This window comes from Crocodylus porosus, unplaced genomic scaffold, assembly GCF_001723895.1.
Source record: "Crocodylus porosus isolate Cpor-Errol unplaced genomic scaffold, CroPor_comp1, whole genome shotgun sequence".
Taxonomy (NCBI): Eukaryota; Metazoa; Chordata; order Crocodylia; family Crocodylidae; genus Crocodylus; species Crocodylus porosus.
Genome location: NW_017728910.1, coordinates 22,846,092 through 22,869,203, shown reverse-complemented (window position 1 = coordinate 22,869,203; position 23,112 = coordinate 22,846,092). Strand labels below are relative to the sequence as shown.

Sequence of the window (23,112 nt, the reverse complement as noted above, 5' to 3'; positions counted from 1 at the left end):
TCATCTTGGCATCAATGACGACTCCAAGATCCTTTTCTGCCTCTGCACTGACGAGAAGGGAGTTCCCCAGTCTGTAGGCATGGTGCCAGTTGTTCCTCCCCAGGTGCATCACTTTGCACTTGTCGGTGTTGAATCCCATCCTATACTCATCCGCCCACCCCTGTAACCTGTGTAGGTCCGATTGCAGCCTATTCCTTCCTTCTAGCACGCCCACATCTTAGTGTCATCAGCAAATTTGAGCACGGTGCTTTTTACCCCCTCGTCCAAGTCATTGATGAAGATGTTGAACAGTGCAGGCCTGAGGACCAAGCCCTGTGGGACCCCATTGCCCACATCCTTCCAGGCTGAGAAGGACCCATCCACTACCACTCTGGGTGCGGCCCTCCAGCCAGTTAGCGACCCAATTGATTGTGTGGGTGTCAACACCACAGTCCCCCAGTTTCTTAATGAGAACAGGGTGGGTGAGGGACAGTGTCAAAGGCCTTCCAAAAGTCTATGTGGCCTACTTCCAAAGCACTGTGATAAACACTGGGAAGATAGAGAGGCTTTTCAGGGGCTGTGCAAGAAAACACTGATGACTGTCCCCACTGATGAAAAGCTTGCATACAGGAAGGGTTCATGTAAGCATGAACAATAGCTGCCCCTTCTGGAAGAGAGCAGTGCTAAGGCAGCAAGACAGTGCCAATGAAGTGTCTACCACCAAGTGCAGACAACTCCCCGTCTGGTGTAGACGACCTTGGATGATGCTGAAAGAAACATTTTATTGTGCACCAACTTTTCAGACGTTGGCTCAACCATCACCATAAAGTACATATAAAAACCAGCAAACCCATTAGTGCAACAAACCTTTCTTCGTCGTATTCCTTCCCAAAAAGTATGTTGTCTCGAAGCGTAGCATTGAGAATCCAGGCCTGCTGGGCCACGTAAGCAAAGGTTCCACTTACTGCTATGCTACCCTCCAGGAGGGTCATCTAGAAGGCAAAACAGAAGGGCCTCAAATTCTACTATTCCATCTTTAGATGGGAAAAATCTCCTCACACACAAAAAAGAAAAAAGTACCAGTAGAAATCTCCCAGAAGCAAGATCATCACAGAATACAATCCCAATGAATAGTTTTAAGGTCTTATATATGAAGGACTGCTATGATGATTGGGCCCTGTGTCCAGAAAAAACACTTAAGGTTCTAGCAGCCTAAAGAGTTTGTAACCCAAATGCGACTCACCTGATCACAGTGGGTAATATGAATGCAAGGTCAGATGAAACACAGAATGAGACCACATTAAGCCAACAGAGCAACTGGCAGGGAAGGTGGCAATGTTAACATTGCTCTTTCATGACATTAGGAGGCAAAAGAATCAATTTTCATCAAATACAAGAAACTGGAAGTGGAAAATGGGAAAGAGGGAGAGAACCCATAAAACATGCACGTTCTTACCTGCCCTAAAATGGCTGAAATAAGTGAGGTCTTTCCACTCCCCACGCTGCCGCAAATCCCAACTAGTTTGCCCTGGACAGAAAAGAATGCAAGTTATGGCATGTATTAAGCAATTCCCAGTTTTGTTCTTATTTTGGGCTCCCTGTAGCATCTCAAACAGAGAAAGGAGATTTAACAGAAATGAGGCATATCAAATGGGTAAAGAGCTAGATTGGGTCAGTCCATCATTCTAGGAAAGTAGGTGGTAAAAACTGTCCCTTGCTGACCCAAACTGCAAACATACCAGAAGTGAAAGGAAAACATATCCATCTGCAGAGCTGTCAACTAGGGGTGTGCAAAACAGGCCATATTTGATTGGGATTCAGATTCAGCCCAAATTGGAGATAGAGATTCAGCCGAATCCAAACCTGAAGATTTGATGCCAATTCCGAGAACCAGTGACTCCGACACAGACACAGCTTTAAATGTTTTTCTACATACCTTGAGGTACCAGACACGGCTCGTGAACACTGAGATGCTGGGGTGCATGGAGCATCCCACAGGAGTGTGGGGAGGCCCCAGCACGCTCAGCAGTGCACCTGGAAGCGGACTGGAAGGACTTCTGGGTCCGCTGCAGAGTGTGCAGAGGACCCCCCTGCATGCCCCTCCAGCTCAGTGATCAGCTGCGAGGGGACCTCGGGTGTCCCCCCAACCCAGGAGGCACCAGTCGCCGAGTTGGGTAGCGGGGGGGGGAGGGTGTTACCTGCGCACTCTGCAGCAGACCCAGAAGTGGACCGGAAGTGCTTCTGGTCCTTTGGGTCTGCCACCGAGCATGCTGGGGACCGCCCCCAGCATGGGACACCCCATCTACCCCTCGGTGTTCACGAGTCGCCTGATACCTTGAGGCATGTAGAAAAAACATTTAAAAGTTATGTCAAAGTCTGAATAGCTGAAACTTTCCGAATCTCTCCAAATTGGTTTGGAGGGTTCCGATTCGGAGAGATGAGTCGGGAGGTCAAAAATCAGGCTGAATCCAAATCGAATCAGCGACCAAAGCTTCATACAGCCCTACTGTCAACTCTTCCCTGCGTACAGAAAGGGGACAGAGTCTGCTCTCCCTAACTCCGATGCCACCAACACTAGACTGCTTTATTCAGTTGTGCCAAACTACGCTGCTAGAAAGCGACCCCCTGGCTGAACAGAGTGCACTGAAACTTCTTTAAGACTCTCTTCCAAAGGGAACTTTTCTTTGACTTCTTGCCCTTGCATAAGATCCAAAACAACATGCGCCAAATATATGAGGACCAGAACAGTCCAGGCACTGGAGGGATCAACTAAAAAGAAAGATTTGCTTCACAGAACTTGGGACAGTTAAGGGAAAGGGAAGCCAAATTGCAGGATTTTAGACTTGAGAACATTTCCAGGGGTTCAGTGTGATATGCAAGGGTATAAACAAAGAATGAGAGGAAGGAATGGGAAGTTTGAGATGTGCATCAGATTAAAGTTTTCAAAAGAACTCAGCTCCTGTTTATGCATCTAAATGATGCAGCCCTATTTTCAGAAGTGCACTGGGTCAAATGGCTCCCACTGAGAACAGTGGAAGCTGCACTATTTCTCCTCTTCATCTGATGGCGTAAGATCTGCTGAGCATATCCGTCAGTACTCTGGTAGCTGGATGGACACCTCTGCTACAGTGTCCAAGCACCAGACAGTGCTCTATCTAATGTACTAACGTGTCACTCTTCATCACACATTTACCCATACTGGACAGTGATGGCCACTACTCTAGAAACAGGCAAAAGAATCAAGGACACCTTGAAAGCCAGTCTGAAGAAATACAGTATTAACATCCATACGTAGGAGATTTAAAGTACTGAATCACCCCCAGTTGCACCATAATATACAAGGCATCTATCATTTCAGGCTAACTCGTCTCGCTATGGAGGTGTATAGATGAGAAAGACGAAAGCTTTTGACCCAACACCAGGATCTACTCCTTCCTCCTGGAACTATTTGCCATGCCTGCAATCGAAATGCAAACCTCAGACCAGCCTCCTCACTGTGAAGGGCCTGTCTCCGAGAGGGGGAGGGGAAAAGGAGGGAACAAGTCATCTACAGACTTATCAATGACTTCCCTTTTCACGCAAAGACTGTCATCCTCATATCAAGGACCTGCTGACAACAATGAGCCAACTTGGAAAGGAAATGCCAGGCATTGATAGCCTGGGAGTCCCTCTGTACCATTTGCAGTATAGTAGGGGACTATTCTTCAGGGAACCCTCTGCCATGCTAAATCAGAATACCAGATCAGTTCAAGTGTGCTGCACAAGAGAACTCCTGCAAAGCTATTAACTGCTTTGGAAATAAGCCCCGTGCTCAAGGTCCTTCCTGTCTTGGTAGTTCTCTGCATACTTAATAACTTATTCAAGACAACTCCAAAGCTTTCATCTGAATGCATGGTAGGGACAACACCTGAGAGTCCTATGGTGCTGCCTTGGGTAACTTACTGTCCCCCAGGTTGCAATAACTCCGGTTGATACAAACGGTGTACCTGCTTGGAACGTTACATACCTGCGTCTACCACCCTCACGGGCTCCATGTCCATCTCAGAGGTTAGACAAGAGCAATATGCTCCACAGCATGCAAAGCAAGCACTGCCTTCTTCCAAGGGACAGCCAGGCAAGGTGGGAACTTGGGGAGACCTATTCAATGTTGCCCCCTCACCTTTTCTATCTCCAGGTCAATGTTATAGAGAGTCCTCTGAAGCCGAAGATTAACCAGGTTGATTATTTTGTTCTCTTCCTCAGGGCTAGGATGATCATCACTGTCCACTAGAAGATGGCCCTTCTGCTCAGCCAGCACAGCTTGCTGTCCCTCATTCTGCATCTTCATTTTCTCTTTCTTGCCCTTGGTGCCTTTCTTGTCTTTTTTCATTTTGGGGGTCAACTTTGGTGAGCTCTGGACGCTGGCATGGGAGAAGTCCCAAGCCAAGGTAGCATTTTTCACCTCTATCGCGGTGTGAGGACTGGCTGGTTTTTTCTTTATCATATGAACCTCTTCCATTAGAAACAAACTCTGATAGGAGTTGTGAGAGAGGTGTAAAGATGAGACACCTGGTCAAGACTGGAACACAAGCCTATGGCACACTCACGCAGCAAAACACATCAGGCTATACAGTGGGAGGAAGCTGAAGAGCAAAAGGTAGCTCATTAGTGTAAACTAACTCCAGGCCAGCTAAGGGGCCTGAGTATTCCTGAGTGTGGTGGAAGCTCTTAGATACATTAAGACTTTGACAGAATTACAGTATTTGAGACATTATGCTGGAAGAGTTTAAATCTTTTAAATCTGGTTCAGTTACTGCCTCGTACCTTCAAATAAAGGCATAGCAGCTGGAGAGTCAGGCAAAGGAAAGATAGCTCTCATTGCTTGAATGCCAACTAACAAGAGTTGAGACAGCCTGTTTGGCCCACATGGAGGGGTACACGGTGAGAAAAGCCACCTCTGAAAAATGTAGCCAATTTGTCAAGTCTTGAGAACAAGCAGTGGTGAAAATTAACCTAGCAAGTCCACTGTATCATGTTTTCCACCACATCCATTGCTAAGATTACCATTGAAGATTCTGAAGAGGCTTTCGCATGGTTTGGTTATAAGACGAATCACACTTCTAATGAAATAACTTGCACTTTGAATTGAAAAAGTATTTTTTCCCCCAACTATGGCAATCCTGAATAAGAATCACACTGGCATTCATGAGTTATCCCTATCTGAACTAAGCACTCATGAGAAAGCCTCCAAAATATTTAAAGAGCAAAGCAATCAAATATGTTTCTATTGCAATAGAACAAGACCCTATAACCAGCCCATTACACCCCCTGCACAAGCACAGGCAGCTTTAATAAAACTGAGCAATTCATAGAGATTGTAAGGCCAAAAGGGACCTTGGAAGATCACTGGATCCAGCCCCCTGCACCGAGCAGGATTTAGAAATCCTGATGTAGAAACCACCTCTCCCCCACACCCCATAAAACACTCCTTGCAGCATTTCTGAATAAGGAAGCCTGATTTTTCAGGTGACTCAAAATGAGGATCAAAAGAAGTGCTTTCATAAGAATATGGGCATCTCAAGCGTTCCACTGAAGTCTGCACTGTCAGATGTACTTGCACATGGTCTTTCATGCCAGTCCATGTTAATTGTCATTACTTGCATACAAACTTTGGGAATTCAAGGTCTTGTCTGGAAACGTCAGCAAGATGTTAAAAACTAGAAGCAATATAACTGTCTCCATGACAGAAGACAGAACGGTGGTTCGCCAAGGAGTTTATTAAGAGGCAGTATACACACACATGCATCTGCTCCGAAGGACTGAGGGGGAAGATGGAAGTGTTTCTGTGACTTGAACAGTAATGTTTTTGCATTACAGTCAGTTTCACCAAACTGCAGTGTTGCATTTCATTCTTGTAAGTCACTGCAATACATGAATAGATACCCGACAATTTAAGCAATAACTTGTGGGTCAGGCAATTTCTGGTATTAGTGTTAAAGAAACAGTGGAAAACCCAGGTCTCTATCATTAAAAAACAAACAATAGGGGAAGTCACATGTTAGGAAAGAGTAAGTCACTGCCCCCATCATCCTGTTCTTCTCTCATTTTCCCTCATCCACAGTATTTCTTACATCCTTTAAGCTTTACAGATGCAGAACAAAAATGTTGCTAGTAAGAACTGGAAGAACCACCACCTAAACCAATCAGACATGGACTGGCAGTGCAGTATGGCTGGAAAAATTTGGGCTATATATATCATAACATGGAACAAGAAGAGTGATCCAGCAACTGACAACAGCCAGCTGTTAGAATTAAACTTCCCCTCACTCACCATTACAGGGTTTTTTTTTACATTTTCCTGCAAACCATTTGGAACTGGCCATTCCTGGTGATGGGGTACCTGATTAGGCAGACCACTGATCTGAGCTGACCTGATTTTAGATATGGTCTATTATGTGTGCAGGCAGGCACACACCTGTGTGCAGTTTATGAAGTCTCCCATTTCAGTGCCATCTAAAAATGAACTCCCCATATGATTATGGTGAATACAGAAATGGATCACAGAATTAACAAAAAGGCTGGAAAGGACCTTTAGGAGGTCACCTAGTCCGGCCCCAGAAGATGCAACATCCTAGATCGGGATTCCTGAAACTCTAGACTTCCCAGCTGGGGACTCTCTCTAGTGCTCCAAGAGCAGAGAAAGTAATGAAAAAAGGGCTTAAATCCATTAACAACCAAGAGTAAATCAGTGGCACCAAGTAACTGAACGTGCTTACAAGAGGATGTGCACCTTCCTTGCTCCTTGGACACTCCTTGGACACAGAAGTTACTTCACTAGCACACGTGGAAAGTATAATTCCAATGACCCAATTCATTTTGGAATTCCAGCGCCTTGTACCTTACGTTACAAACATTTCCTGGCTACTGGAAAGTCAGAGCCCATGATGCATCCGAAAAGCATTTCACCGAGGAAATATGCTATATCCCCAGGCTTATGGGGCTGTTCTTAAAAGGGAACACAGGAACTGCCACACTAGGTCAGACCTGCGATTCATCTACTCCAGCATCCCATTTCTAATCATGGCCAGCGCCAAAACATCACAGCCATCTGATCTAGGATAAACAGCTGCTCACAGAGGTCTTGCATCAACCCTCAATAGTTAATTACTGTTTTATATCAGCGTTAGGTTCTCTTTCTTCTGCAGCAAATAAGAACTACACATGCATGGAGACATTCCACATTTAAGGATAAAGCTGTATGGCCAAAGGACCACTCACCTTAAATCTGTCAACAGAAACTGATGCTTCCGATAAAGACTTCACTGAGAAAGGTGTTACTTTTAAAGCAAAAGTCATGGAATTGAAGACTGTAACCACTGTGAAAGCCTATACACAAGACAAGAAAGAGAACCATGTTCGGTTGCAATACACACCAGCAATTCAAAGCCACCAAGGGCTAAGTTCTGTTGGCAGAAGCCATTCAAGACCCTTCCACTTGAAGGAAAGGCTTGCCACTGAGGAACCATTCACATACTCAACAGCCTCTGACCTAATACAGAAAAGGACAGACTCCTTCCCATCCCAATATTTTAGAAAGGACTGGAGAAATATATATCCTAGATACCCACAGTTCCACTGGCAATGGCAAATCCAGCAAGTTATAGAATATTCGCCTGCCAATTCTCCAGACCTTGGTTCAAATCCTGCCTGAGAGGTCACAAGAGAAGAAAAATCCTATTTGCAACTGCGCAACTAAGAAGAAAAAGAAACTGATGGCCAAGTTTTCCTTTTGTAGAATAATGTTGCCAAAAAAAGACAGCACAGATACAATTCAGGACACAAAGAGAGACTGGGTTAGTCACAATTTAAAATCTGGCCCTTAAATCCTGCTCCAGGAAGCCTGAAATACCAGTGAAAGAACCAGGTGTGGAAAGTTATACCACACCTGCTACTAATCTTACGCCACCATATACTCACTAGGGGTGTGCGAAACAGGCTGTATTCGATTTGGATTCAGCCCGAATCAGGGACAGTGATTTGATTAGTTGATTTGGATCAATGTCCCCAGTTCAATTCGGCCAAATCCAAGTCTTCAGATTTGATGCCGATTCAGAGAATCAGCAATTTGGCCACAGACGCAGCTTTAAAAGTTTGTTCTACATACCTTAAGGTACCAGGCTTGGCTCATGAATGCTGCAATGGCGGGGAGGATGGAGGGTCCCACAGGAGCACAGGGGACGCCACACCTGCTCAGCGGCAAACCCGGAAGTGGAATGGAAGTACTTCTGGTCCGCTTCCAGGTCTGCTGCCGAGTGCACTGGGGACCCTCCTGCGCAACACTCCATCCAGCCCAGCATCACAGCGTTCACAAGCTGCCTGGTACCTAGAAAAAAACCATTTAAAGCTGTGTCTATGTCAGAATCATCGTATCTTTCCAAATCAGTTCAGATTTGGAAAGATTAAAGGGTCTCCTGATTCGGATTTGGAAATTCAGTCACCAAAGCAGGCTGAATCTCTGCCATGTCAAATCAGGGACCGAAGCTCTGCACAGCCCTAATACTTCTGTGAGCCAAGGCACAAAATAAAGATGACTTTCACACTCTGGATTATTTTTCTACAGTTTAACCAAGAAAAGCTACAACAATAAAGATATGATATGATAAGTTAGCTCAGCAATGAACCACTCTGTTACCTGAGCTGCTGTGAGGTCGTAACCAAGAATCATGTGGACAGAGAATGTCACCACGCTGGCAATTACCACAACAATGGGAGCTACACCCACCGTGATGCTCTGGAAATAGCCTGCACGCTCCAAGATCCTACGTTCCTCCTCTCGGATTTCTAGAAATACAAACAGTACAAACACCTTAGAGGTAAAACTGGGACAAGCAGAGTTGCAGCGTACGCAACCAATGCTTTAGAAACATTTTGGGTAAAGCAGATGCAACCTCTTCTGCTGTAATACTTACAAGGTTACATGAGTTTTAGGAGAAGCTACATATTTACAGAGACAAACCGTAAGCAGATGCATATTTCAATGAAGACAGAGGTCCAATTACTCTTTTTATGTTTAAAAACTGGGCAATTTGTACAGTATTGGTCAAGATTAGTATTCAACCTTTATACACAATATTTATGAAGGCTTTTATACCTAACCGTCAATGAAAGGCCACAAAGAGCATTCTGCTGATCAGAGGAACTTCAGAATAGAAACTGCTGCTCCAATATGTCTACAACAGAAGCAACAAGCCAGAAGAATGGATGCTCTAGCACGGCTTAACGTGCAGTCATGTCTACTGACATGCGTTAAGAGAGGTCACAAAAACAGGGCGTTTGCTAAAGGGAAACATTCATAGAGCATCTGCACTCACTTTGAACATTCTGAGAAAATGCTTTGACCCAGGCATACATTTTAATAAATTTAATGTAATTGAGAACTTCATTCATCTTTTGAACACGCTCATCCGTCGTTGCTACACATTTTCTTCTGAAGTAAGCTGTGAGCCGTGATACGAACATCTGAAACAGAAAGAAGCACCATGCAACATAGCAGCTCTGAAATGGCAAGCGTACCTGATTCCTATTAACTAGAGAAGAAATCAGCAGGACCGGTAATTGGGCAAGGAGGGAAGCGTTACCAAAGTTATGTGGTGCAAAAGCCCTTCAGACCTTTCCATTCCATTCCACGAGCCAATCAGTATGGAAACCTAAATGTACTATGGCATCAGCTTCACTGGGTTCATTTTTATTTAGACTTCCAAAGGGCTCAAAGTGCTTTCAGTTAATAGAAATAGATTTTGCTGTTATCTTCAGCATACAAAAGGCTGCAAAGTTAACTCGATCTAAAGCTAACCTTTATACTGAATGCATAAAGGTAACACAATTCAGTCATACCCTGCTTCCATAAAGCCTTGCATGTGCTAGACCAAATTCTATTATACCCCAATGTTATGAGGATGGTAAAAGAATATATATTTAAACACCTTAACTGATTAGGTCAGGTCTAAAGAAGAGAGGGTTATCCATGTTCTCCTTAGTCAGTGTTTACTAACGCCCCTTCTATTTCCACAAATCCAGAAGGGAACATCTCGTTACACAGTTTTCAACTTTTTGCCTCATGTTACACATCCCTATTCCTCTCACCTACAGAAAAACAGCCTTTGCCTCCCTCTTAATAACCAAAGTAGTTGGCCAAGATTATCAAATTCCAACCCTTCTCCATCTCATTTTTATCTTACAGTAATCATTGCTTTTACCTGTGCTGTTAAGTGGATCAAGTATGCCACAGTGGGTCACACCAGATTCTGCTCTTCCTAGCTTTTCTAAAAAATATACACTTTAATGCAACAGCAAAACTTCAGCAAGGCCTCCTCTTATGGTCCATTCCCTGAACGGCCCACTTGAACGAGAGCCCGTTTCCCAGCACTGGGCATTTCTTCTGAATTTTATCAACTCTATTGTAACATGGGAATGGATTGGTTCTGCTAATCCATGAATGGAGAGAGAGCAACTCTAGTGCTGCCAAGTCTTAAACTGTTTGTGTATTTCAAAGATAAGAACCAATTTAAAAAAAAAAAAAAAAAAAAAAACAGTATTAAAAAATGACCTAGAGAACATGTGGCCAACTGAAACGAGCAGAATTGTATGCATTTTGTACTAAATGGTTGTTGTAAAAAAAAAAAAAAAAAAAAAAAAAATCGGGATGCCAATGGGGTATGGGAGCTGGAACCTCTGTGTTTTTCTACATCCAGTCCCAAGTCCAATGAATTAACATAACCCATACTGGGGGCAGACTGCTTCACAATTTAGTTAGCCCATTTTCCATCTCATCCTATTTAAATTCTAAACTTTGCCAGTCTCTAAACTCTTACTTTGAAGAGTTTGAAAACATGAAGCACTATACAGGCACCCAATTCAGGATCTCTCAACACTTTTTATTCAGTCACTGTTTTCTTTTAATAGAAATGGGATCCTTTGACGCATGGTTCAAGTCTAGTTCCAGCTTACTTTGTACCAGAGGTTTCCTGGCCACTTAACTCACCATTGCTGGGTAGAAGAGGATAAAGATGGCTGATCCCAAGAAGCCTGTTGGGCCCAGAATAATGACATTATAAACCATGCCCAGGATGGCAACAATGGGGCCCCCAGCCAGCAAACTGCCAACTGCAGCAGCCTCAAACATTCTCTGTCCATCATTTGAGCACATGTTTATGAGCTGAAAAACACACAACACCATATTGGTTATCTGAGGTGAAAAAACATGCCTCATCCTCAGAAGAAAAATGTAGCAAGTAAGCTTCAACTTGGCAGTTTCCAATGAGGAACTGCAGCTTACCTCTCCTAAAGATTTCTCCTTGATATTCTTCAGTTTGAGAATTTTCTTGAACACCATAGTCAGGATAGCTCCCCGCAGTCTGACCCCCGTGCGGTAATTTAAAGCCCAGGTTAGCGCCAGGGACCAGGAGCGCACTATTTCCGTCATAAAGATGCCAAAAACTAACAACAGGCTGTACTGCAGGTTGGACTCATTTTGCTGTGTGTACTCCAACAGGTGTTTCACAACAAACGCCTACAGGAAGAAATGCAAGTGTGCGTGAACATCCTGACATATCCAAGGCACCATGCAACAACTTTATGTTAAGTTAGAAATAAGAGGGTTGCTTCATTTTTAGACAAGCAATTTGTTCTACAGGGCATCTTCTTTCTAGAAGTAAAAATCATCAATAGGCAGAGCACCATTACGCAAAGCCCTGCCAAAGGCAAAAACCAGTGAGTTGAATTTAGCAAGAAGAGGAAGGTTTACTTTGCCATCGTGTTCTCTGCAGAAAGCTTCTAATCCTTCACATCTTCTAACTTAACATAAATCTGTCAGTCAGCTGAAAGTAATGCATTATTGTACAAGACAAAGTAAAAATCTCTACTTGTACATTTGAACACATTAAAAAAACATTCCTTTACGTGACAATAAGACCTTTTTTCAGTTTGCTTCAAACGTGCTTATTTGATAAAAAGGAACAATGTACCTACAGTCGTACTGGGGAAGAGTGAGAAGGACATTTGCAAAACATTCTTGAAAATAAACAAAATCAGCAGTTTAATAGTAAAGAAAAGAACAGGCAGGAAAAAAAAACCCAGGTAAGTGATACTATAGACTTTTAAAAAACAAAAAAAGCCCATCCACCCTCCCCACCCTTTCCCTCCAAAAACAAGAGCGCTTTACCTCCAGAATAACATTTCAAATATCACCTGCAGAAAGGAGGAAACCCAAAGAACCACTGACTCCCACCTCCAGCTCTGCGTGTGGTCCAGCGGCACAGTACGATATAAAACTCACAATCATCAGCAATATCAAGTACTATCAACTGAGGAACAACAGGCTTTTATTGAAAACAATAAAGTGCCATGTTAAAATGGGTAACATCTCACAAAACACTGTACAACAGGTAGCGCATTGTATAAAAACATACAATCTGCACATACAAGAGAATTGTATAAAGTTAATATCTAACAGACAGTCTAGTCCCCGAGACAAAACTAGGTTGTAACTACGCACACAAAATTAAAGATACAAGAACAGAACCAATATACGTTCATGAAGTCCCAAGAGGCAGTGAAGGTTGCAGTGCAAGTCAGGCCAGAGGCTGCATGGATTCTGAAATCTGATTTAAAGGTACACTACAGTAAGGCTTCACAGCTAATGAACGGCGGTTTCATAAAAAGAGCCTTTCAACAGCGATGCTTAAAGATGTCTGTGCTTATGGTTCTTTAATACAGAGCTGAGAATTACCTTTGCTCACAACGCAACAAAATGCAAAAGAAAAATCTGAGACCAAAGAAATGAAATGGGAAGCCTTTCATAGTCTGTTGAAGTCCTCTTGGCTGCATCGGGTGTTGCAAGTAAGAGTTCTGTATAGTGTGAGGAGGGAGGAAAAAAAAAAAAAAAAAAATGTACCATTTCACCAAAGGCAACATAGCTATACCCAGCACCGATCGACAGATAAAAACTGAAGACCAAATGCACTCTTCCTGAAGCAGCTAATTCTGTGTGGCAGAACCAAGGAAACATGCTGTAAAGATTTTTGCTCATTCATTTTCCCTAAGTGGGAATTAAGCCAGGATGTCCATCAGGTTCTAGAATGGCCCATCGATAAAATTTACACACCAGTCCCTGAACAAATGTGAGGAGCTCACATTCACAAAGCTACTGTATTCCAGCCTCTCTCTTACTTGGATTGATCTTTACATCCACTGTTTTGACCATAACTGCATACAGTTGGTTTGCAGTTACTAATGAGAAGACTGACTTCTTTTCCAGTATTCAATCCAACATACGCAACTGAGTCACTGAGTAGTGGGGTCAAATGCCCCTTTTTTCCTCATGAGCTGTAACTCAGCACGATCGCAGCGCAGCAAGCATTTTCTCGCATACCGCAGCAGGGCTGAAAGTCTCCAAGAGAAGGTGTGTAAAGAGAGCAGATGTTTCCTGGGGTCTCTTTCCTCCCAAAACCTTTTAAGTGCATTTTTTTCAGCACTGTTTTATAGAATCAGCATCTCCCGTGATGAGATAAAAGGTAAGGCTTACATTGTGTATCAGAAGAAAAAAAAAAAAAAGTTTTTTTTTCCCAAAGAAAGAGAGGAAAACAGCAGATTAAAGAATTTCAAAAAAAAAGGGGGGGGGGGGGGGAGTCAAATATGTAACATTCACATTTCAAAACATTTTGTTCATACTCAAGGAAGTTTAATGAAAAGTAAAAAAGGAAATCCAACACAAAGTTCTTTTACAAAACGAGATACAGTCTTTAAACGTAAATCTTAAACTATCGGGGAAAGGGACTCCTGCGGGCGGATGTTACCGTAGTGGTTGGTATTAGTTGCTTGGCTGTCTTAAGCATTCCCATTGAATAAACATTACCTTACCTTTGCTCTTGGCGTTGGATTCTGCCCAGCGTGACTGTCTCATTCTGATCGCAGAATACAGCCATCCTGAAAATTCTAAAGAACAGCTTCTGTCACTGGTTCCACTACAGAGAAACGCTTCCCACCCAGTCCAGTGTGTGACAGCACAAAGCAAGCTGCACCTGGAGCGGAACGGGACGAGTGGGACACTTACCTCGATGGCTCACCACTCCCCCCTGCCTAACGGACGGGCCCTCCGAGCTGTGCTCCGCTAAGATAGCAAGTTCCCCCCAGCCGCCCATCTCCCAAACCGAGAAACTAGTTCTGAGCTACTGCAAAACATCCGCATGTGTTTAGACCTGGAGTTAAACAGATTTTCTGTCCCTGCCCCATCTGAAAATGAAATGTTTGGCATCGGGTAAAATAGCAGCAACTGTATCTGCCGGATTTAAGAGGTGTTTCACCTGTGCTAGTGCTTTCTGATGGTTATTGCAAGACAGTTTGACACACGGAGTTTCTCTGAACAGGTTTTGCGTTTAGAAATTGTGTCAGATGCAAAATGTGTGTGTGTGGGGGGAGTGGGCCTTGGGAAAGATCTAATACCAAAAATGCAACTCCCCCCCCCTCCAGCTGTATCCATTAAAATGCTTGTTAGTGAACCTGCCACTATGCCTAGCTCTCCACATTCAGGGAAACTCAGTTCACAGTGTTCAAGTTTGGAAAACGTTTAACTCCATTTTGGTAATTTTCACCAATGCATTCAGACAAGCCGAGTGCTTTTCCAGATCTCCCTTTTCACCTCAATAAAACTGAAAGGCTATGTCAGTCCAAGAAAGCACTGATCATTCAGAGGAGACAGCCCAGGCATATCACAAATGCATGCCACTTTAAAAAAAAAAAAACAAAAACAACAACAACAACAACAACAGGGGGGAGGGGTGGTAAAGACTCATCTTTCACGCCAAAATGATGGAACCAAAAGAGGAGGTTCCTCATTCAGAGAACTGAACAAGGTTGACAAAAATAGACAAATCTTTGAGGGATCAAATTTTAGAGTATCCAGACTGAGTGAATTGCAACCTAAAAACCCAGCCTATTAAAGTGTCTCTCTGTTAAGCAGTTTGGCTTTGACAGAGCAGCACAATTATTCTAAAGAAATTAGGGACAACCCTGCTGCAAGTTCTCTGCTAAAGATAAGAGCAGCTACCAGGACCCTGTAGTGAAACAATGACAGAAGCTCTTCTTGGGGGAAGCTGGTTCTGTTAAAAATCTTCATTAGTTTTGGCAATTAACACTACAACCAACCATTTGTCCAAGTGTTTTATAATTACCACAAGCTATTATCATTAATTATGACACTGAAAACAATATCACAAAAACAGACATTGTATTGCCTATTAAGAGGGAACAAAGCAAGCATTTAAAAGATATGAAAAGCAGGAAAAAACATTTTCAAAAAGAGACTTTTAACCTAAGAGCGCATCCCAGATGTACTTACCGACAAAATGAACCTCCATCTTAACAGCACACTGAAACATGTACTACAAGCAGTAATACTGCTCCTACTCCTCAAGGGAAATTTGTAGAGAATAAATTTAGTCAAAATCTCAACTGTAAATCTGCACAGCATGTGCAACAAACAGGTGACAGGAAAATGGTGTGAATGTCAAGTCCCATATGTTGTACCTTCAGTACTACCTACAGCAACAAGTCACAGCTCCTACTGGCAATGCATAATCTAACATTTCTCAGTGGAACCTGCTGGATCAATCTTCGTAGGATCAATAACTAAAAATGCAGATTTCTCCCGAGACCTGCTTTCTTCAATTTTTAAAGAATGATTGAATAATACCACTCCATTTCTTGCACTATTTAGGCCACTGATCTACAAAGTGATGTCTTTACCATTTGAATTTTAGTTCCAAAATAAAAGTGTTACCTAAAAAAAAAGTAGCAAAAGCAAGGAAACAAAAGCAAAACAAACACTTTATACAACCATTAATACACTAAGTCCACACCAGTTAAGGAAGGGCCTTAAGCTATTCTCAAAACCAGAAAGAAAAGACAAATATATTTTTCCTTCAGGACATCTAAGCCCACCCACCGTTTTCCAGAGACCTGGCCTCATGTGTCAAGCAACTGATTCACCAGCTGCAGGAAAGCTCTCTCAAAAACACCCATTTCTCTCAGCAAGAACCCCATTTTCCAAACTAACTAGTCAAAACGATTAATGACCCTGCAATGAAACCTTAACATGTTAGAGCTGGCCATGGGATGGAGCCCTTTGGGGATATTAAAAAAAGGATGGATATTACTTACTGGTCCACTGAAGCCCGCGAGTTGTGTGATCATCAGACACACTATGGAAATGATAAGCCTGGTGCGGCAGAAGACCCACACAACCCTCCGGAGAGAAGCATCATCAGCCCCCATTTCCTTCAGCTCTTCCTGCCACAATCTCTCCAACCTGAAAAGTACAAATCCTGCGATTAGATGCCTCAAATCAGGACAACAGACACTTTCTTTCATAGATGAGACGCTCTTGTTTTCTCACAGCCTTCTCGGATCAAGTCATCAAGGTCCAATACAAGTATACACAACACAGCATATTCTGTGCAGCCAAGAGAAATACTTCTATCCTGAATCACTATGGAATCTTTAAACTGAATCTATAGGGAAAAAGGCTTTCATGCTGCAGAGAGCTAAAGAAAATTAGAGTGCTTCTTATTTTGCTTAGAGACTCTCTGGGAACAAGAATCTGCTGACCCACAACTCATTAGGTAGATGTTAAGGGCTGGAAGGAACCTTGCAGGAAGACAACTGGAGTTAGGTGACCCCAGCGAGGTGACTGTCCAGTCTGCTCTTGAAAATCTCCAGGGTAGGTGACTGCACCACCTCTGGAGGGAGCTTATTCCACAGTCTGGACACCCTGACTAATGGAATTTTTCTTAGTATTAAGCCTGAAGCGGCCTTCCAGGAGTTTGTACCCATTGGTCCTGGTGTTCCCTGGGGGTGCCCTAGTGAACAGTTGCTCACCGAGCTTTTGATGCACTCCTCTGATATAGCGGTAAACAGCTATCAAGTCCCCTCTCCACCTTCTCTTCTTTAGGCTAAAGAGGCCAGGGTCCCTCAGCCTTTCCTTGCATGGCTTGCCTTGCAAGTCCCTGATCATATGGGTGGCTTTTCTCTGGCCCTCTCAAGTTTTTCCACATCTTCATTCAAGTGCAGTGCCCAGAACTGGACGTAGTACTCTAACTGTGGTCTCACCAGTGCTGAATACAGCAAGAGTATCACTTCCTTAGGTTTTACACAAGATTCATTGGTTGATGCACATCAGCGTGTTGTTTGCCCTACTGACCACTGCCTCATACTGACAGCTCATTCATAGGATGGTCATTCATTACCCCTAGGTCCCTTTCGGCCATGGTGCAAGTCAAACTGTCACCACTGAACTTGTATGTGCGTTGAGAGTTGTTTGTCCTCAGGTGGAGCACCTTACACTTGAAAGTGTTAAACTTCATCTGATTCCGGTCTGCCCAACTCTCGAGCCTGTCTAGGTCTGCCTGTAACTATCTTCTGACGTGACCACACTGCCCCATAACTTGGTGTCATCCATGAACTTGGTCAGTGAGCTTTTCACTCCCCCATCCAAATCATTGATAAAAGATGTTGAAAAGCACCAGTCCAAGCACGGACCCCTGAGGGACACCACTGGCCACTTCACACCAGAATGACACAGATCCATTCATGAAAACTCTCTGGGTCCTACCTTGTAGCCAGTTTCCCATCCACTGAACCATCGAGCAGCTAAGCCCACAATCTTCCAGTTTTCCCACAAGGATATTGTGGGGTACTAGATCAAAAGCCTTTGGCATTTGATCTCGCAATCAAGTCCTGGGGCCAAATGCTACAGTTCTTGCCCCACCTAAAATTCCCACTTGTGACAACAGTTTAGACTGACTACAATTTTATTTTGCCACTAACTCAGCACTATGTGCTTTCTGAAGATTCAGAATCTGGGCAGTGAGAGCGAGCTCCTGCTTGAAATACAAATGGCATTAATGTACACTACTGCTCAGCTGATTTCACTAGAAGAGAAATTGCAGTGCCCCTTGCATCTCAAAAGGAACTGGCCCCAGGAAGGAGAATTAAGATTAAGTTTCCCTAATGAAGAATACTTTTGTGGCAAGTACTGATTTTCAAAGGCTGTCAGGCATGCACCTATACTGGCTAACCTATAAACATCAGGGTACAGGGGAAAGTACACTAGGACATCTTTACCTTCTACAGTTGACTTCTGAAGACTCATGCTTTGACAAAGGCCACACATCATCCATAAACAACTCTCCTTTCTTGTGTGCTCTGCTGGCTAGAGGACTGAGCCATGAGAAGGTCATGCAGGAGAAAAGTCCTGCATTATCAACAGGGTGCTTGTGCCTGGAAGAGAAGATACAACATGACAACACTGTTAAAAAAAAAAAAAAAGAACATGACACCCTTAAAAAAACAACAAAAACACCACCACAACAACCCAAACATCTCCACTACAAGTACTGCATGCATGTGCTGAATGGTCTCCATAAAGGTTTCAACAGGTGACATTTGGGTATCTTTTGGTCAACTTCAGAGCTATAATCACACTTTAAACACCACAATTTTAAGAAAGCTGCGATTGAAACCATATGTTTTTCTTTAGCAAAAAGACTTACTTGGAAGTCGTCCGTATGGGTTTCAGCAAATTCAAGCCATGGTGGTATTTGCCCTTGTGACGCTCCTCATCCAACATTCTCATCTGGGAATGTATGGAGGTATCCAGAGGTAGGCCTTCTGCTCGAGCGGCTGCTTCCAAGGCATCTTGGCATTCCACCTGCTTTTACAAACAAGATAATGGAGTCTGAAATTCCAAAAAAATCCATCATTTCTATCTCCAGCAACTCAACACCTGTAATTGCTGGGGATCGTTGTGATGGTGTATGATAACTGCAAGGGATGGTCTAGCAATGGCAGAAACACAGAAGATGCATTCTAGATCTGCTTGAGGTATCTGGATTTCTAGGATGCTGGAGCTCAATGATATAGTACCTATGCATTTTTGGGTGTCAGAGGATTAGGAATAATCTAAATCTGTGTCTTGTTACTAAGACAGTACCAAAAGCGTTAGGGCAGTGATTTTCAACCAGAGTGCCATGGCATCCTGGGGTGCCTTGTGATTTTTTCATGGGTTCTGTGGGGTTCCACACAATGTGAGCACTGGTAGGTACGCAAACATCATTCACAAAATAAACCCCAAGATTGTAACTAGGAATCCAGTGTTAGAAAGACCACAATAGGTCAGAACATTTGAAATCTCTGCAACAGAAGAATTCCTCTATTGATTTTTGACTACAGAAAAGTAAGTAAAAACTAACAACTGACATCTTCCAAAGGATGCCTTGAGTCTAAAACCCACAGCTTTAGGGAAGGGTGTATAACTCCCATAATGGACAACTGTACAACACATGCAATGCGAGATGATCTCATAAATTCAGATAATTAATTACTGGCTTACGTTCTGAAGACTGAGGGTTTACATACCTTACAAGCTTATATCCCACTTACCATGACTTAGGATATTTTTACCAATACAGAGAGCTAAGCATTTCCAGGGGAAAAGGGGGCAGGGCCTTAACACACATCAGGTGCTCTGATACGATCGCCTGTGTGCACATTGACTGAGCAGCTGATAAAAGCAAACCCCCTGGACCTTAGTCGCCCTCTAAGACGGTGTGACAGTTCAGAAGTAAAACATGTATTGTACAAAACAGCATTTTCTTTTATGTAAAGACAAGGTCAGGAGACAGCCAACAAAAGTTAGTTGCATCTTTCCAAGCTGGGAATCCCTTTCACAAAGTAGCTCTGGCCCCTGTTTCAATGGCAACTATACCACCCTTATTTGGCCAAGAGACATTTCCACAGCCCTGTGGGAAGATGCAAATTTAAGTTCACACAAGAGAAGGCCACATCAGTACTCTGGAGGTCCAAAACAACGGTGGGCCTTACAAAATCTTTTACTTGGAAATCAGATATAGCAAGGGTGCCTGCCAACACAGCAGTACTAAGTACACCCACACAAGGCTCAATGAGGCCACTTGCATCAAAATTGTCCCTGACCACAAGCAAAAACCCTTCCCAACTCTTTGTGCGCAATACATATTCGTTTATCCCCATTAACTGCCTGATCAAGATTACTGTCCTTTTCCAAGAAACCAGCTGAGTCACCAAAGCTACAAACATTGGGCTATTATGGCCTACTAATCTTCTGGAGCACAAGGCTCTGTGTGTTCAGTGCCCAAATCTGGAGTTAGCATTTGATCCCCATTCTCTTTAGTTGCATAACCTTGTTAGAAGTACAAAACCCTGTGCGAGATATAGGTTTAATGGATATCAATGTCCAAGTGTTATGACATTATTAGGTCTCCATCTACCTGCCACATGCACAAAGGACACAGGGACAAAAATTTCTCCCTGTTTGAATAGCACCCAAAGGGAGAATCTGCACTTACAGGAAAGGGGGATGCATTGCCCCTGCCTCGAGGAAGCAGAGAGAGCACAAGGGGAAGGACAGGACGATATTACAACACACGTGGCGGGTCCAACATACAACCTGAAGGCTGGGTTAAAAGGTTCTCTTTATGTAAACCAACTCCCTCCTTGTAGGCAATACTCTCCTGCTGAACCTCCCAAAAAAAACCCCAAACCAAGTGACCAGGCACTCCTGGAAGTCTTAAAACCAATCAATGCCATCCTTAACGGCCAACACAGAAAAATTCAGCCATCTGGATGAAAATGAGAAAGCTCTGTTTGGCAGAGAAAGCTTGGGCATGATGTTTGCCCAGTGTCCTGATAGAACATGCTTTTGAATATGAATGAACACATAACAACAAGATACATTTTAAATAGACCAAAGATTTCTCTCCCCAACACACACAGTAGTCAAACGATCTGGCTCACAAGAACTGCTACTCAATAGCATCTCTCCAGCCCACATGGAAACCACCGAATGGCAAATGAACAGAGAACTGCTCTTGAAAAAAAAATCTCTCCCCTCTTGACACACGGAGGAGCACATGGATAAAACCCCTTAGGCAGCAAGAGGAGCCTGTCACACAACCACAAAACACTGGCAGAGTAAAGAGAACTGTCTGCAGACAGGTTGTAAATACTATGTTTGTAAATCACCAGGAAGCGACGCACATGCTATTTTATAGTAATAGCACCACCTTGGAAAGAACCTTGCAGTTCCCTGTGCTGCATTAAAAACTGGGAACAGAGAACAGTTTCCGTGACAAGAAAGTCTCCAAGCGTACACAAGACCTTTACAAGGCACACATAGAAAGTAATGTCAACAGAGTGGCAATGCCCACTCCCATTGCTTAGTTGATAATATATCAAGGTTGTTGGATGTTTTAGACTTATTTAACACTAAGGTGCGCTGATCTCCCCCAGTTCACTTCATTTTACTTTCCAAATAAACTGCATATACTTACTATGTGAGACTATGGGCTTCAATCCCTTAGCTCAGGAGCGTGCAAATGAGGCCCATGGGCTGGATGTAGCCTGCCAGACAATTTTAGCCGGCCCATGGGGCCCCTAAAAAAAATTTAGAAACAGATTTACCTGCCCCAGGCTGCCTGTCATATGGCCCTCGATGACCTGCCAAAACTCAGTAAGCGGCACTCTGTCCAAAACAATTGCCTGCCCCTGGCCTTAGATCTACTGTAGTGGTTTTCAACCTTTTTCATTTGTGAACCCCTTTGGAAATTCTGAATGGAGATACAGACCCCTTTGAATTGTACGTGTAGGTATTCACATACTTTTGATTGATCCATGGACCACAGGTTGAAAACCACCAATTTACTGAAGAACATGGCCCATAGGTCAAGGGCATACAGATGTAATTAAGTGGGACAATACACACATAGTTTTTTCTGGTTCATCATTTAACACACTATAATTTGTCACTTATATTATATATTACCTTTAAAATGGTATTTTAAATGCAGCAACCTGAATCTTCCCTCCTCCGGCCGCTCCTTCCTGCCTCTACAATGCAAGGAGCAGTGTGGGGAGCTGAGAGCTAAGGGTGAGCATGGGGCTACACACAGAGGACAGCACCTGTATGGTGAAGTGGTGGGGGGCTGCCTGCACAGGCACACAATGCAGTTGGGCAGGGGGGCATAGATTGTGCTTGCATGTTGCAGCTGGGGACGAGGGTGAGGGGTACAGGAATGCCTAGTACAGTGGTGGATGGGGAGTGCCACGTTGGCAGCCTGTGGTTCGACTGGCGAGGCCTGTGCAGCACGGGTCCCAGGGGCTTAGAAGTTGGCCGGACTTATTTGTGCTCTGCAATATTAACATTTAATCGCACCTGTAAATGCAATTCCCTTGGATTTTAAAAGACAGGGGGAAAACCAGAATAAAAAAGTTAAAAAAATTTCTATTGCATACAATTATAACAAGCCATCACCTTCTTCCTCTCACCCCACCTCTTCCCTCGCCCCCACAAATCAACCCATTGCTATGGTTGCAGAAAGCCTTCTTTCCAGAAACAGATATAGGTCCTGGGCCCCATCTCCTATGTAGTCACTGTGTGTTGGAAGGAAATGGGGCAGGCTAACCTCTTCCCCACTGCTGCAAGCTGAAGGGGTCCTTCTTCAAGTGTTACTTCAGGACATGCAGCTCAGTCCAGTTCTTTCATCTAGTCATACCCTCCCCCTTCCCAAGCCTTTGGCAAAGATACAAGGCTGGCCTTGGAGCTTTTTTAAAGTCTCTCTCAACTGGGCAGCTGGTCCAATAAAAGCAACATCCACAGAAATCCTTGCCTCTTGGAATGGTTAGCAATGCTGAGAAGCACAAGTATGAGAAGAACTGCATTTTAACAGTTCACATCTTAGCCAAGTATGAAATTTCAAGGAATGAAGAGACATTCCTGTACTCCAAGGATATTCTACCCCCTTAATAAATTAAAGGCTTGGCACAAATAACAGAAGTGTGGGGGTTTTGTGAAGAAGAGTTCCCAAGACTATATTGTGATTGAAGGCGTTACGCAACCTAAATATAGGTGTTACTACTAGCTTCTCCCCCTCGAAGAGATACTGAACATGTAGTGGTTACCAAGGCTCCAGACTGTTGAACTAGAGTAGTGGTTCTTGACTTTTTTTGTACCAGGACCTATTTGTAAGCATGGATGGCCCCAACCCACTGCCCCCAAGCCCTAGC

At 43.6% G+C, this 23,112-nt stretch overlaps 1 protein-coding gene across 5 annotated transcripts in view; it reads right to left on the bottom strand.

Annotated features, from left to right (window-relative positions):
- Positions 1–23,112, bottom strand: part of ABCC5 (ATP binding cassette subfamily C member 5) — a 66,971-nt gene that overhangs the window by 24,522 nt on the left and 19,337 nt on the right. The window contains exons 3-13 of one of the 5 annotated variants that reach the window (XM_019532839.1): positions 18,564–18,724; positions 18,136–18,291; positions 16,174–16,321; positions 11,294–11,527; positions 11,000–11,173; positions 9,330–9,477; positions 8,651–8,799; positions 7,237–7,344; positions 4,139–4,489; positions 1,436–1,507; positions 847–971 (exon numbers count right to left, since the gene is read on the bottom strand). In XM_019532839.1, the coding sequence (XP_019388384.1) occupies positions 847–971; positions 1,436–1,507; positions 4,139–4,489; positions 7,237–7,344; positions 8,651–8,799; positions 9,330–9,477; positions 11,000–11,173; positions 11,294–11,527; positions 16,174–16,321; positions 18,136–18,291; positions 18,564–18,724 (1,826 nt within the window). Of the gene's footprint in view, positions 1–846; positions 972–1,435; positions 1,508–4,138; positions 4,490–7,236; positions 7,345–8,650; positions 8,800–9,329; positions 9,478–10,999; positions 11,174–11,293; positions 11,528–12,306; positions 13,536–13,844; positions 13,951–16,173; positions 16,322–18,135; positions 18,292–18,563; positions 18,725–23,112 lie in introns of those variants that run through there. The other 4 variants (XM_019532840.1, XM_019532841.1, XM_019532843.1 and 1 more) reach the window with 4 other exon arrangements.